Genomic DNA, 14,681 nt, shown 5'->3' with positions numbered 1-14,681 from the left:
AATTAGTGTGATGGGCCTCTTTTTTATGTACTGGATTTAAGATATCCCGAACATTTACATTAGTTATTTCTCCGTGTACTCCTTTTCTTATTACGATGGATTTCATATCAAGGGTCGAGGTTTGCGATAAGTTTTCAATATTTTTCAGAGATAACCCTTCACGCCTCCATCCGAGCCAGCGTTTCCTGCCTCTTTTCGAGTACGCAAAATACAAATCTGAAATCTTTCTTTTCCTCACTCCCCGTGGAAGGTTGCGAAACCTTTGCTGTTTTGATGGTAATTCTTCTATCCTAACCTTTTTTTTTATCCTCTTGGTATTTTTCTTTCCGTCAAGATCCTAACCTTTTGTTTCTCCTTTAACATAATTATCTTACACCTTCGGTTTGGGGGTTTTCTCTGACGTTTAAGGTAGAGCACACTACTGGCTACTGGTGCTATTTAAGTTTGAATTCGTGAATGCTGCATATAAGGTTCTTTAAGTTAGAAGTCGTTGTTTTCAACTTATAAAAAAGAAGAAAAGTTTGAATTCATTATTTTTATCTTTTAATAAAAAACCAGACGAACTGCAAGACAGTATGAATATATTACCCAGTTCGAAGTTGAACCTTATATCTGTGTCGATATTTCCGCGTTTTCTAATTTAGAAAGTTACACTTTACTCATATTAAGGATTTTGAATAATTCTTCAGCTTTAAATTATTGGAATTGCCAGTAAAATATAGTATCTTGGGGAAAAAATAGAGTAGCATCCTCGTTATAATTGGAAGAGAAATGCTACACATCATCCTACACCACACACTTTATATATTAAAATATATATATATATTTTTATTTTATTTTATTCTTATTAAACTAATTAAATTATTTTATTTATCATCCACACACTACATATTTATTATAGAAAAAATGAAAAAAAAAATTAAAATAAGTGTGGTGTGTGAAGTGTGAGGATGATAAATAGATTTTTCCTAATTTGGAATACGTCAAAAGCAGATACAATTGGTCCTGTTGTGACGTAGGACAATTTTGGGCAAGTTTTTCTCTTCTACTTTGGGTTTTTAGCAGAGAAATTTAAAATGAGAATTTTGAGTTTTAAGATGAAATATTATTATTGTTTTGGGATTTGAAAAAGTTAAGAAAAAGTTAAATTATTTATTATATTTTGTATAAGGATTTGGGAAAGTTATAAGTTTGAGATGAGAATTTTTATATGCCAAACCGAATGTTAAGGGAGAGATGTTTCATTTCTATCACTTCCGCTATATCAGATGGGCAACTTGAACGCAAAATATAACTTTCCCAGAAAAGAAATTTCATTCATGAGATTCACCTCATGCTTTATTTCTAATTCAAGATAGTTTTTTTTAATAACTATTTTACCACATCACTCGGGTAATGATGTTTGAAATGATACTATTATGAGTGAGTCCCGCCACCATTAGTCAAGTTATTCAGCCAAAGAAAGAGTATTAATTGGTAGTTATTCAGCCAAATAAAGAGTTTTAATTGATAGTTTTAAACTTATTATATAATTTTTTAAAGTGATGTAAAATGGCTATCTTGGCAGCACCAAAGCTTATATAGGGAATCTATTGATACCTCTATGGAGAATTTCATCTCACTTAAACTTGATTCTTGGTCATGTGCCTGTGTAGTCCTTATCAGTATGATGTACGAAGTACTAGGCGCAAGGGTATTTTCGTATTTATTCATTAGGAATTTTTCCCAAGTTGATTTCAGTTGGTTCCACAAATGATCAACTGTAATCTTAAAATTGGTTGTAATTGGCTTGGTCCTGTCCGTGGTCACGGACCGAAAATTTCGGTCCATCCTTTTTTGGGACTGGACCATTAACTATTGGTCCAATTTGGTCCATATGACCTAGGAACATTGTTTTTCTCTTTTATTTTCTTGGTAAATAAATTAATACAAAAAAATTAATTAGATTAGTAAAATCAAAATTAAGTGAGTTCTCTAATGTGGATTATGTAATCAAATCATGAAAAAAATAATTAATTATAATTATATTTATGATGTTAATAGTTACTAAGTACTTTAGTAGAGTATGTATCTACATATAATAACATATATTATCATATGATTTATTGTATGGTATATTAGTTAATTGATAGCATATATTATTTTACATCTTATATGGTCATTGGTGATAGATTAGAGAAAATTACATAATTAACCTATACAACTACTATATAAATAATATATTATGTATATAAAAAATATTTGAAAAATTTATATGCAAGTCATTCGGTTGGTTTCGGTCTAGTCCGGTCCAAAAAAAACCACAACCCGGGACTGGACCGAAAATTGAGTTTTAGAGACACCATGGACCGAGATCGAGTAGGGGTGAATTCAGTCCGGTCCGGTCGGTTTTTCTGGTCCAGACCAAAAAAATTTCACCCCTACTCAAAAAGGGACTAGGAAAATATTGGACCGGTTTTCCTTTTCACAATAAACAATCACCAATTTCCATGAAGAAGATATCTTTGAGAGATGTGCAGAATGATATTAGGAGCTCCACACAGAATGATCCCTTGAGTTCAAGGTTTCTGTGAATGAGAGGCTTTTTTTTTTATAAGTGAAACGGTTCTGGGAATATGAGACTTACCCCTAAATGCTTTAAAACTTTTTTGCTTCAAGTCCTGGAGAAGTAATGGTGCAAATTAACACTTCACATATGCTGATAAGAGTTTTGATGCAGAACTAGGCAATAGTTGAGTACAAGAAATGCCTGTCAGAAAAACTGATTTTTTGAAGTCGAGAAAATATTTCCCCAACCAGTTGGAACTGCCCCCACAACATCCTGATGAGCAGGAAAAAAATACATCGTGTGTATCTGCATCTGCATCAACTCCTATAGCTTCTCTGATAACCGTTTTGCCCGGTATACAACCAGTTTCTATTTTTCTTAAAGAGCCTGGAAATTGTTGTCAAGCTGCTGAATCCAATCACCTTCGGTTTACTTCTGAACACGGCGTACCTCATTCAGCTGATTCTAGGGGGAACACTGATAACGAAAGGAAAGAACAGTTACTATATATACAGAAGCCTTTGAACCTCCACGAAGAGTATGATAAGAGGGATAACATTCAAAGTAAGTCCAGTGGTGCGGCTTTAGAATGTTATCCAATTTCTGTTCTCCATTTTTATTCTTTTTACTTGAGAGTTCTGAAAATGTTTTTTCTTGTATGTGATTTCATCAGTGTTTTGTCATTTATCATCTGTTGAGCTTAGCAGATATGCCATCGATTTGGAGAAAAGATCAATCCAGCTATCAATCGAGGAAGGTAGTTCTATTAATTTGAGACAAAATTTCAATTTTCAATGGGAGTCTCTTATTTTTTCAATACTATATTGTGTCCCTAAAGGTAAGCACTTGACAGATGGAAGTATAACATCTTATGCATGGAACTTTGTTTTTTTTTTTCTTTGTGGTACATCTCTATGGGTATGCATTTTTATTTCTATATGCATGTGTGCGTTGAACTGAAATCAGCATAAAATCGTAAATAGCATGAAGTTCACTGCACACTGCAAGTTAAATATGAAAGGGGCTTTTGAAATGAAATCTTTATCCTGAATTACATCATTATATATGCGACTGCAATGTAAAATGTATCTTTTAGTTATGATAGAACACTACTTTGGCACTATCTCTAATGTGAATTGAGTTATTTTATAACCAAAACATGATGTACTGTATCACATCTTTTCCCCCTAACTTTCAAAGTGGTAGTGACACCCTTGCCGAGCACCATATGTAATGCATGCATATTCTGCACATTATTCCTTAGCCTTGAAATACATTTTTGAGCTGCACTTTATTTAGGATTGTAGGTATCTAGCAAGGCAGGTAAAATGATCATAAAACAAGGAGATTGGTTAAGTTGCCGAAACCGTCTATTAAAATTAGACAACGAGAAGGGTTTGCAGGCGTCTGGTTCATGGAAGTCTCCTGTTACTATTATATTTGTTTGATAGGATATTTCATTGATTGATTTTTTTGTTGGGAAAAAAGAAAGTTTGTATAAATTGTATGTTGACTCAAGCTGTCACTTATCAAAAAAATGTTGACTCGAGTTGTCTTTGTTTTATCTGAAGAAAGTGCATTTTAAACATCTTCCTTCTAGAAAAAAAATTATATATGCAACTTTGCCAAGACCACAGATCTCATAAAAAAATTGTCTGTTCCTCCTATTTTCTTTGTGCCCCATTTGATATTTGCTTGCTTGAATTATATTGTTCAAGAAAGTTTAATGGAGTCTTTCATACCAAAGGATTTTAACTAACCATAGAAATCAATGGTATTTGGTATGATGAAAAAGGCAATTAACTCAACTCCATTGCAGTGAAGGAGATCAGAAGGATGAATGCTCTAAATATATTTGGAAAGTCTTCACCAGCCAGCCATCCCTCGCCAACATTTCAACAAGTTCAAACCAAAAGATGAATGGCGATTCGATACAAATATGTTAGATTCTAGTGATTTTGCTGATGACCAGGTAAATGAATCTGCTTCAATTTCTTCATTTTTCCTTTTCCATCTTCTTGGTTGGCCTGAAACGAATCTACCTCTTTTTGGTTACTGTGAACCTTGCGCTTAGGATCGGAATTTACCAATTATAATCTGTGTCATCTTTTACCTTTGAGCGGTAGAATTAGTGAGGGATCGGGAATAATTTTCAATATGACCCCTTTTTTCACGGTGGATGAAGAAAGTCTTATCAATATCAGTCTCTACTGTTTTCTTAACTGGAATGAATGGCTGATTGAAATGGTTTGAGTTAATATGTTTTATTAGATTTTGAGAAATGAGAGAAAAAATTAAATAAAAATATTACAAAGTTAAAATGTTATTAGAATATAATTTTTTACTATATTTTTAATATAATTTTATTTTGAAATTTGAAAAAGTAGTATTGTTTTTTGTATTTTGTTTGAAAGTTTGAGAAAATTGTAATGATTAGATGAAAAAGTGGAAGATTTGAAATAGAAAAGTGTGATTGAGTAGTATTTGGAAAAGAAATTATGAGAAGTTTTAAGATGAGATGAAATCATCTCTTCCCAAACAAGCCCTAAATCTACTGCCATTAGAAATCATGGGTTTTAAAATTCTATTGAAACTATAATGTGAGTCGGTCGACCTAGAATGACTTAGCAAAAGCGAAAGTAAAGGTCTCAGCTGCACCTAAAGACACTTTTTTTTCAATTTTCTTTTTTTTTTGGAGGAACCTCTCCAAGGCAGTACCTTTTGGATCTATCTTTGTAGAGTAAATCTCTGTCTTGTATACCGTACTTAAATCACTGGTTTTTCACTAGGGGGTGTGAACCCAAAGGATTGTTTGCACCCATGAGGTGTTGAACCTTGGACCTTGAAGGGAGTGATATTCCAAGACTAAGGGCTTCACCACTTGGGCCAACTCTTTGGGGTTTAAAGTCGAACATATTCTCTCCTAAATCTTAGGAGCAAGAAATTAATTTATATAATCACTAGATAGCCTATACAATAAGAGTAATGTTATATATAGTCGTGAGTATGTAAGCATTACACAATCGTTTTGAGAAAAATAGATCTATTATTTAAAAATTAATTTTTTTATATAAATTTTGTATTTATTTCTTTTTCAAAAAAAATTGCATAAAATTTGTTTAGTCTATAACTATAAATATCATTTATCGTACAACCATACCTGCAGAAGAAAAACACGAAGTGGGTCCAAAAATCATATGCAAAAAGCTTCTCATGGGTCTTAAAAGAGAGGTTTTTACAATATAAATGGTGCATGTCGTTGACCACTTATATATAAAGAGATTGATAGTTTAATAGAGAATCTATGATATAATTCTCGCAACTGACAAGGATGGTCTAATTTTTCCTATGGCCGCCAAATGTTGTTATCCCAATCGTAGGTATTTTCTAGATTTTAAAAGCGAGCTTTCACGCCCCCACCATGTTTCCACGCCACCAAGAAATTTCCGACCAACACATTTGAAACATAAACCAAAAATTCCCAAGCCAAAAGGCATGCAACGACGTGGCAGATTTTGATTGTTTCATTGCTAGGACTAAAGTAGCTGAAAATGACCTATTGATTCGAAAGTTCATGTAATGTCAATAAAAAAATAAACCGTTTTGTCCTCTTGTCGTTCCAACGTGTTGTAGATTTCTTGTTTACTCTACCATGATGTTTTTCTCATGACATGAAATAAATATGTTGAACCACATTATTACTCACGTTTGTATTTATGTCTAGGCAAACTTGCCATAGATTATAAGGAAAAAGGAATGGTGAAAATTGATACTTTGGGTGTAGATTTTTGGCAAAATCGAAACCTAATCGATATTTTGAAAATGTTTAAATCTCGATCAAAACCGGCTGATGAATGGGGAGAAAGCTGTCAACATCGGGTTTGGCATAAATCTTATCGGTTCAACAATGTCTTCGGTGGCACAATGAGAGAGAGATGCCGTGATGCACTGATGTCTAAGACTTGAGAGGAACTGAGAAAGTTGATGGAGAGAAGAAGAGGGAAGGGAGGTGTTTATACCCTAAGGTGAAACGGTGCCATTTATATTTTTTTCAAACTTACGTTCCAAAACAATGTCATTTCACTAATTAAGTAAAACAATGTTGTTTTATATATGTATAATTAAAAACATATAATATAAGATATCGGTCAATTTAGGAATTTGGTCGCAACATCAAATTGGGGTTGAACTAGCCAATGATGGTTTTGACATTATTCTACCGCTGGTTGATTGGTTCTATGTTGATTTTGGCCTGTTTCAAATTTTGACGGCCAGTTTGAGTCAATTAGGGTCGGTTTAACCGGTTTTTATTCACTCTTAGAAAAAAGTGAATAATTGGGTAACAAAATTAACTGGTTGGTCGGGTGGGTCGACCCGACTACCCACTTTATTTCCCCTATTTCTTCTCGCTCCCTCTTCTATTTTCTCCATTTCTCCATAATTTTTCTCCTCTTTCCTTTTTTATTTCTTTTGTTTCGATGTAATTAGTTGGACGTTGCTTTTCGCATATCCCCTAGCCAACCATGGTCCTGAGCCTTTGTTCCGCTAGTTTTAGACTTTTGCCATGCCATATCGACAACAAATGAGGCCCACATGCCGTTGTTGTTGAACGATGTGGGTGGCTCTTGCATGAAATCTATTTTCGTTGCATCTCTATTTGCATGTTTTACTAATAATTAGACGGCTATTGAGTGATGAGGATTAATCGTAGCTGGGGCATGGAGCAGTGATTGGCCATGCATTGTGGAGACAGTAGAGATTGAGATCTAAACATGACATTTTTTTATTCAATCCATCCTTGCCTCTCTTTTTTAGAATTTAAATACTTACTCGGACGAGGATGGTGTATAAATTTTGCATACTTTATTTAGAAAAAATAGATAAATTTAAAATTTATAAAAAAAATTAATTAATTTTTAATAATAAATTTCTCTATTTAAAAAATATATATGTAAATGGTCAAGGGACATTGAATTGTTAACGAATTTGGCTAAAAGTTGACGTGGCAAGCTTTTCAACCACCAAACATTTGTGTTTAAGCATTTGGTGAAGTGACATCCACGCATTTGTCATGACTTTGTGGAGAGAGAATAAAAAATACAAAATTTGATGGGGCCCAGAAGTCTTGTGGCTAACGCTCACCTCACGGTCACGGCCCATTCTAATTCCATCGGCATAATTCCCAGAGCTTTCCTTTCACACTTGCGTTTCCGTAATACTCCAAAACGGGGTTTTGGCTTTTCGAAGCATATCAGGAGTACTTTCTGCGGCTAAGAAGGCACGCGTCTCAAGGCATTTTTGGGCAAACGTGGCAAGTTTTCAGTGGCCCAGACCACAGACTCCCATAAGTGGCTGCGGATAAATAAGAGGAAGAAGCCAAAACCAGGATAAGGAAGCATCAGTCCTTGACATTCTCAATTTTCCCCACAAATTTTATGATTTATGTCATCCTTAGAACACAACAACCCCTATCTCCAAATGGGGCCCTTGCCCTTTCATTTTTTCGTTGATTTCAATATATCACCCATTCTTCGCGATAATTTTAGGTATATCATTTTGTTTTTCTAGCGGACCTGAAAAGTTGATATCTCTAATTCTCTTTAGAGTTTTTCAACAATTATAAAGATATAAAATATTTTTATAATATTTATTAATTATTTAAAATTACTTATAAAACCCATATATACATAATCCATATTCAAGGGAGGAAAATGATATTTAACATCCCATTTGACGACCCTTTTTGATATTATGAACGAAAATCTTCATTCTTTTTCAACTTTTTACATTTCCTTTTCATAAAAATAAATTTTTCATTGATATTCCCTAAATATTATTTGAAGAAAAAATTGTTTTTCAAATGAAATGCTTAGAAGCGTGACCATTCATCGAATAAGGATAAATCTGTCATTCAAGATATCTACTTCTGTAAATTACTTAAATGCGTGGAACGCATCAAGTGAAATAACGAGCTTAGAAACAATAACTATGAACTATAATAAAAATAATTTATATCCCACAATTTTATTTAAAATCATTTTTTTTATTGCTTTAAGCTCAGTGTCATATCTTTTGAAAACTACTTATTTGCAAAGTAACGTATATTTTCTAGAAAATTGTAAAAAAACCTTTAGTCCAATTTCTTTTTATATCATGCATAATTGCCATTATGAATATTTTCAATATCCATATATAAGTTTAAATTTTTTCAGAAATGCTAGATCTATAAATAGATTTTATAAAAATAAGTTTATAAAATGATTTAACTTAAAAATAAATTTATAAATAAGATATATCAGATTTATTATATAATAAAAAATTTATAATAAAATACATCAAATTTAGCCAATTTATCTTTTTCAGAAGATTTTTGTTCAAACATTTCCGAGTAATGTTGACAGATAAAGGCGCGAGACGCTAAATTGGGTGGATGTTCTCTCTTGACTCTCGACCGCATTTTTGGTTGTCTGTTGGGAAAACCGAGGAGATTAGGATTGGTGAGATGAAATTACGGAAATAGGCAAAAGAAAAAAAAGAAGAAAACGAACACAAAAAGCGCGAGCCTCGGGTTTCTCTATAAAAAGTTCCGAATCTAGAGACAGACCCCACTAATTAGCCCACCGAAATTTCAATTACACAGGAACTTCTTCCTTCCTCTTTCCTTTTGGCCCATCGCCATGGATCCTTACAAGGTACTACTCTATTTTGGATTTGATTTTCCTTTTTCTTTTATCATCAATCGGTTCGGCACCTCTTCTTTATTTTTTTTTCGTGTTGGATTGGTTTCATTTCTGGTCGATGGTTTTTATCTCATCGATATTCTTAGCAATCGAGTGGAGTCTTATCGTTGCGGACGTTATTTTTGTTTGATAATATTGTTTAATTAGCCTAGAGCTGGCTGAATACGTTTTGTATGGTGCAGTACCGTCCCTCAAGTGCTTACAACTCACCCTTCTGGACTACGAACTCCGGTGCTCCGGTTTGGAACAACAACTCGTCCTTGACCGTTGGGTCCAGAGGTAATTGGATGTGTTTTGCGTTGGCTTTTCCGAATGATTGACGTGGCTGTTGTTGCTGCTATGAGGATATGATATAATCAAGGCAGCTCTGGATTAATTAACGTTATTTTTTGTCAAAAAGTTTTGTCAAATTGAAGTTTGTGAATAATTTTTAATGGATTTTCAAACATCAATCTGATTTTGCTTTTTGGTCCCTGGGAAATATACCGTTCATCATCCCTATCGTTGTTTATCAATTACGTAGCTGTTGTAATTGTTGACTCTTTCTTATACCATGACGAATATTATTTTTGCTTTTGCTGTTGTGTGGGTGTTGGAGTTTACGTGATGAATGTATTCAAGGTTGTGAGATAAGATGAGGTTTTAGTGGATCAAAATTAAGCATCTTATGAATGACGGACCAAAGTTGGACCAAGTTTGAGATTTTAGAATGTCTCGTGTTTCCAAATCGTGCGACTTTTTTAAATGGTGTGTCTTTGGTTTTATTATTACTGACAGTTATCTTTTTCTGAACAGAAATATATATTCATGTTAACTCTAATTCTTCACATCACGTTATGTAATTCTCTTTGGAAATTTTTTTGGGGATATCAAGACATTCACAATAGCGCCTCTGCATCCTATTGCAATTTTTTATCATATTCGTTCGCGGTTATTTGGTGTAGGTATTTGTACTTCACATTTGTGGACTTGCAAAGATGAGGTTAGACAAAAAGGATGAGTTTGTTCCTGATAGGAAAAACATATCACTTTATAAATTTTACGGGAAAATGGCCTTGAATAGAGCTGGAAGAATATGATTTACATCAGTTGCCCAAATGATTAGATAGGCCGTCTCCCTTGCCTTTTTTTTTCTTTAAGGTTGACAAACCTTTTTCATTTCTTCATGCGAATTTATTTCTGCATGTGTTCACTCTACAAAAGGCATAAAGTATTGGAAATGATGTAATTTTAGCATGAAGCTGGTCGTTATTAAACTTTGGTTTAGTCTTTCGAGTTTTTTCCCCATAAACAAATAGAGGTGGGAAGCTCTATCTAATTTAACTTTTTCTCTGTTTCTATTTCTTTATCACAGGACCAATTCTTCTCGAGGACTATCATCTGGTGGAGAAACTTGCACAGTTCGATAGGGAGCGGATCCCAGAACGTGTTGTCCATGCTAGGGGAGCCAGTGCCAAGGGGTTCTTTGAGGTCACCCATGACATATCTCACCTAACATGTGCTGATTTCCTGCGTGCCCCAGGAGTTCAGACACCTATTATTCTCCGTTTCTCAACTGTTATCCATGAGCGTGGTAGCCCTGAAACCCTGAGGGATCCTCGAGGTTTTGCAGTGAAATTTTATACCAGAGAGGTGAGGTTCACCTAATATTGGGTGAGTTTAAAGCGTTGACTGTATTGGATGGTATTCTAGCATTACTCTTTGTGGATATGTTGATGAATCAATGTTAATGTAGCAGTTACAAGCTACAAACAGCCACTTAATTATATAACCATACTACTACCATCCGAAATCTTTTTGGCCAACATATTTGTAGGGGCCTGCAAGAAAATGCTTTTTACAGCATATTTAATTATACTGTGAGGAAAAAAAAAAATTGACGGCATATCTAGGTGCAAAACATTTCCTGGAACTGTTAGCTGCTTTAAAATATATCTCAGAAAGTTTATTTCATGCAACTGAATTAATTTCTCTCGAATCTATTAAGGTTCATGTCTCTAAGCTTTCAAGATATTTTTGTTCGTATCTTGACCTTTTTTCTTGTGGCCTCAGGGTAATTTTGATCTGGTGGGAAACAATTTCCCTGTCTTTTTTGTTCGTGATGGTATGAAATTTCCAGACATGGTCCATGCCCTGAAACCCAACCCTAAGTCTCATATCCAAGAGAATTGGAGGATTGTTGACTTCTTTTCCCACCATCCAGAAAGCCTGCACATGTTCACCTTCCTTTTTGATGATTTGGGTGTTCCACAAGATTACAGGCATATGGAAGGTGCAGGTGTTAACACGTATACCTTGATCAACAAGGCTGGGAAAGCACATTATGTGAAATTTCACTGGAAACCCACTTGTGGGGTTAAGTGTTTGTTGGAGGACGAGGCTATTAAGGTTGGAGGAGCTAATCACAGCCATGCCACACAGGATCTATATGACTCAATTGCAGCTGGAAACTATCCTGAGTGGAAACTATACATCCAGACTATTGATCCTGATCATGAGGACAAATTTGACTTTGATCCACTTGATGTAACCAAAACCTGGCCCGAGGACATTTTGCCCCTGCAACCAGTTGGCCGCTTGGTCTTAAACAAGAACATTGATAACTTCTTCGCTGAGAATGAACAACTTGCATTTTGCCCTGCCATTGTGGTTCCTGGTATCTACTACTCAGATGACAAGTTGCTCCAGACTCGGATCTTTTCCTATTCTGATACTCAGAGGCACCGTCTTGGACCAAACTATCTGCAGCTCCCAGCTAATGCTCCCAAGTGTGCTCATCACAACAATCACCATGAGGGTTTCATGAATTTCATGCACAGGGATGAGGAGGTACTTAACCTGGTTATACTGCATATTTTAGTCATTGAGACCTGTATGAAACCTCAGTGCCTTATAACCTTGAATGGTATAAGGTGCTAAGGTGGTCTTGCAATTTTATGCTTTTCCATTTCATGTAGATTTAGTCTTCTCAGATGCTGTGATACTAATTTTTAGGTCAATTACTTCCCCTCGAGATATGATCCTGTTCGTCATGCTGAGAGGTTCCCCATTCCTCCTGCTGTCTGCATTGGAAAGCGTGAGAAGGTCAGTTTCCATTAATTTCATCAACCTTTTGTCAAAATGAGACTTTCACATGTAGGTTGTTGAGTTCACCCATTAAGGGGAAGGTTTTGAGGGCCTTACATTTTTATTTATTTTTGGTTTGGCAAAGCTGTTACCTTCTTGATGAGATCTGTCTAATTCTTACAGTGAAGCTAATGGTTGATCTTCTTGATACAATAATGAGAAACATAACAATTCAAATAACAATAATAATTAATTGCCTTTTATTCTCCTTTTTCCTAATTGTTTCCCCAACTATTAGAAATGTTTTATTTTCCATGGATTTTACACATAAATTAAGTAGATGGCTGAAACACGAGAATATGCATATTGGAATTCACACTGAATATGTTGGTTAATGGTTAATGCAGTGCATCATTGAGAAAGAAAACAACTTCAAACAACCCGGAGAGAGATACAGATCCTGGGCACCAGACAGGTACCTGGGTTCCTCCATTGTCTCAACTCCAAATATAAATGTGCCATATATCTCTGTTAATTTAATACTGTTTGTTTGCATTTATGTCGTGATATTTTTCAGGCAAGAGCGATTTATCTCCCGATGGGTAGGTGCTTTATCTGATCCACGCGTCACCCATGAGATCCGTAGCATCTGGATCTCATACTGGTCTCAGGTGACTCTCTCTCTCTCTCTCTCTCTCTCTGTGTTGCTTGCAAAATTATAGTTGAAAGGCCGAAATTGGAAAGGTCTTGTGAAATGAATTTGTGATATTTTGCTGATTTGGTGTTCCTGCTGCTGGCATTGGCTACAGGCTGACAGGTCTCTGGGTCAGAAGCTAGCATCTCGTCTTAATGTGAGACCAACCATGTGAAGGAGGGATGCAAGCTGGAACTTTTGAGTTGGAGAGAGTAAAGAAAGGAACGTGAGAGGATGTCGGTCATTTGGAAGGATAAACTGTGTTAGTCCAATGTTTCCTGTGTAATCATATACTAAACCTTGAATCTTGTGTCTTTTTAACCTGATGCTTCGATCTAATAATGCCGGTTGTATGTGCAAATACCTATTTAAAATGTAATCTGTTGATTTACCCTGTCATTTTCTGGGATACTGTGTGGCTGTATGTTTAATATTATTTACCAATACATTATGCTTTATATCTCGTGTTCCAACCGTCTGCCCAGCATTCGAGGGTTTGGTAGTCACTTGGATTGGCATCGAGGCCCAGCTGAACATTTTGTGGCTACAATAAAATTCGATAGGATTTCGCAGTTTTTACTTCTGCAAATGTTACAATAGTCAGTTTTCCTTTTTCAAATTTTCTTGCTCAAAACCAGTGTGATCATGAATAGCATTTCATCCCCTATTCCTCTTCCTTAAATCGGCCTTGTACAACCAAGTAAGTAACGAGAACAAGAAAGGGCACAAATCAGTGATACCAGGGCCTCAAAACTCTCCTTCAACTAGTTACTTCAATGGGTCCCCAAAATTAATTGTATAATTAATTATGTAATTTTTATCTAATTTATTATTATTGAACATAAAAAATAATTTTTTAATGAATTAATTATATAATTGACATTAATAATTGACTTATTTTTAATTTAGTAATTTAAATACTTTTTTTATTAATTTATTTGAAAAAAAAAAGAATAAAAAAATAATACTTTATGCCATCAACCAAAACAAAATGAAATTTCGGCCCATCAACCGAACCGGACCGACCAAGTTACGCCTACTTCCAACACAAAACAAAATGCAACAACACTGTAGGAAATCTGGAAATGTGAAAAAAACTTGTATAACCGAAGAACCGATAAAGCAATAATTCATGCATTCTATATTATAGGTTTATGGTTTTATCTTATGGTATAACACGTAAGCCTGAGTTATAACTCATTATTCACTGCCTGACTCTGTTACTATCCTCCAGCCTCCTATCTGCAGACTGTCACGTATGCAAACTAATAACTGAGTGTTTGGACAACCTTAAAAATGATTTCCACTCAGGTCCTAAAAACCCGGGAAAAAAAAAAAAAAAAAAAAAAAAAAAAAAGACATCTTGGTCGTTTGATGATAACTTGGATGGTGGGTTTATGAGAAAATGGAGAGATGGAGTGGAGTAGGAAACTTAAAAAAAAGTGATGGTCCCTGGCTTGTCCAAACTTTTGCATTTGTTTGCCATAAAGTAAAACCTTACCTGCAATTTGATCCACTTTGGTCGTTGAATTTTAAAATGAATGTGTTCGACGGCTTCACGTCTCTAGTTATGCTTTTAATTTGGTCAAACTTTTATTTATTTATTTATTATTTGTATGACCTGGATCTGAGA

The 14,681-nt window shown here is 34.8% G+C and overlaps 2 protein-coding genes across 11 annotated transcripts; both read left to right on the top strand.

Annotated features, from left to right (window-relative positions):
* Positions 1–62: 62 nt before the first annotated feature.
* LOC122315687 lies at positions 63–9,239 on the top strand. 10 transcript variants are annotated; one of them, XM_043131763.1, is made up of 5 exons: positions 63–276; positions 2,720–3,112; positions 3,222–3,305; positions 4,373–4,520; positions 8,950–9,239. In XM_043131763.1, exons 2-4 carry the CDS (start codon positions 2,746–2,748, stop codon positions 4,492–4,494), a joined length of 573 nt encoding a protein of 190 aa, XP_042987697.1. In that variant the 5' UTR covers positions 63–276; positions 2,720–2,745; the 3' UTR covers positions 4,495–4,520; positions 8,950–9,239. The 10 variants fall into 10 exon arrangements, 8 of the variants coding, with proteins under 8 accessions (XP_042987697.1, XP_042987696.1, XP_042987700.1 ...); XM_043131762.1 differs by lacking the exon at positions 8,950–9,239 and adding an exon at positions 6,273–6,762; XR_006244086.1 differs by having other exon boundaries at positions 67–276; positions 4,368–4,520.
* On the top strand, positions 9,098–13,506 carry LOC122315685 (catalase isozyme 1). The gene is made up of 8 exons (XM_043131760.1): positions 9,098–9,240; positions 9,471–9,567; positions 10,643–10,920; positions 11,341–12,117; positions 12,283–12,372; positions 12,762–12,829; positions 12,932–13,025; positions 13,164–13,506. The coding sequence occupies exons 1-8, from the start codon at positions 9,226–9,228 to the stop codon at positions 13,221–13,223; spliced, it is 1,479 nt and encodes a 492-aa protein (XP_042987694.1). The 5' UTR covers positions 9,098–9,225; the 3' UTR covers positions 13,224–13,506.
* Positions 13,507–14,681: the final 1,175 nt, after the last annotated feature.

The sequence above is a fragment of the Carya illinoinensis genome, chromosome 7, assembly GCF_018687715.1.
Source record: "Carya illinoinensis cultivar Pawnee chromosome 7, C.illinoinensisPawnee_v1, whole genome shotgun sequence".
In the NCBI taxonomy this organism is placed as follows: domain Eukaryota; kingdom Viridiplantae; phylum Streptophyta; class Magnoliopsida; order Fagales; family Juglandaceae; genus Carya; species Carya illinoinensis.
This window is presented reverse-complemented; position numbering and strand designations above follow the sequence as displayed.

Excerpts from the sequence above, each read along its gene's own strand:
- LOC122315687 (XM_043131763.1), top strand. The coding sequence starts at position 2,746 with ATGCCTGTCAGAAAAACTGATTTTTTGAAGTCGAGAAAATATTTCCCC. Across the intron at positions 3,113-3,221 it reads TAAGAGGGATAACATTCAAA|TGTTTTGTCATTTATCATCT; the intron begins GTAAGTCCAGTG and ends TGATTTCATCAG. Across the intron at positions 3,306-4,372 it reads CCAGCTATCAATCGAGGAAG|GAGATCAGAAGGATGAATGC; the intron begins GTAGTTCTATTA and ends ATTGCAGTGAAG.
- LOC122315685 (XM_043131760.1), top strand. Across the intron at positions 12,118-12,282 it reads TCATGCACAGGGATGAGGAG|GTCAATTACTTCCCCTCGAG; the intron begins GTACTTAACCTG and ends ACTAATTTTTAG. Across the intron at positions 13,026-13,163 it reads GGATCTCATACTGGTCTCAG|GCTGACAGGTCTCTGGGTCA; the intron begins GTGACTCTCTCT and ends CATTGGCTACAG.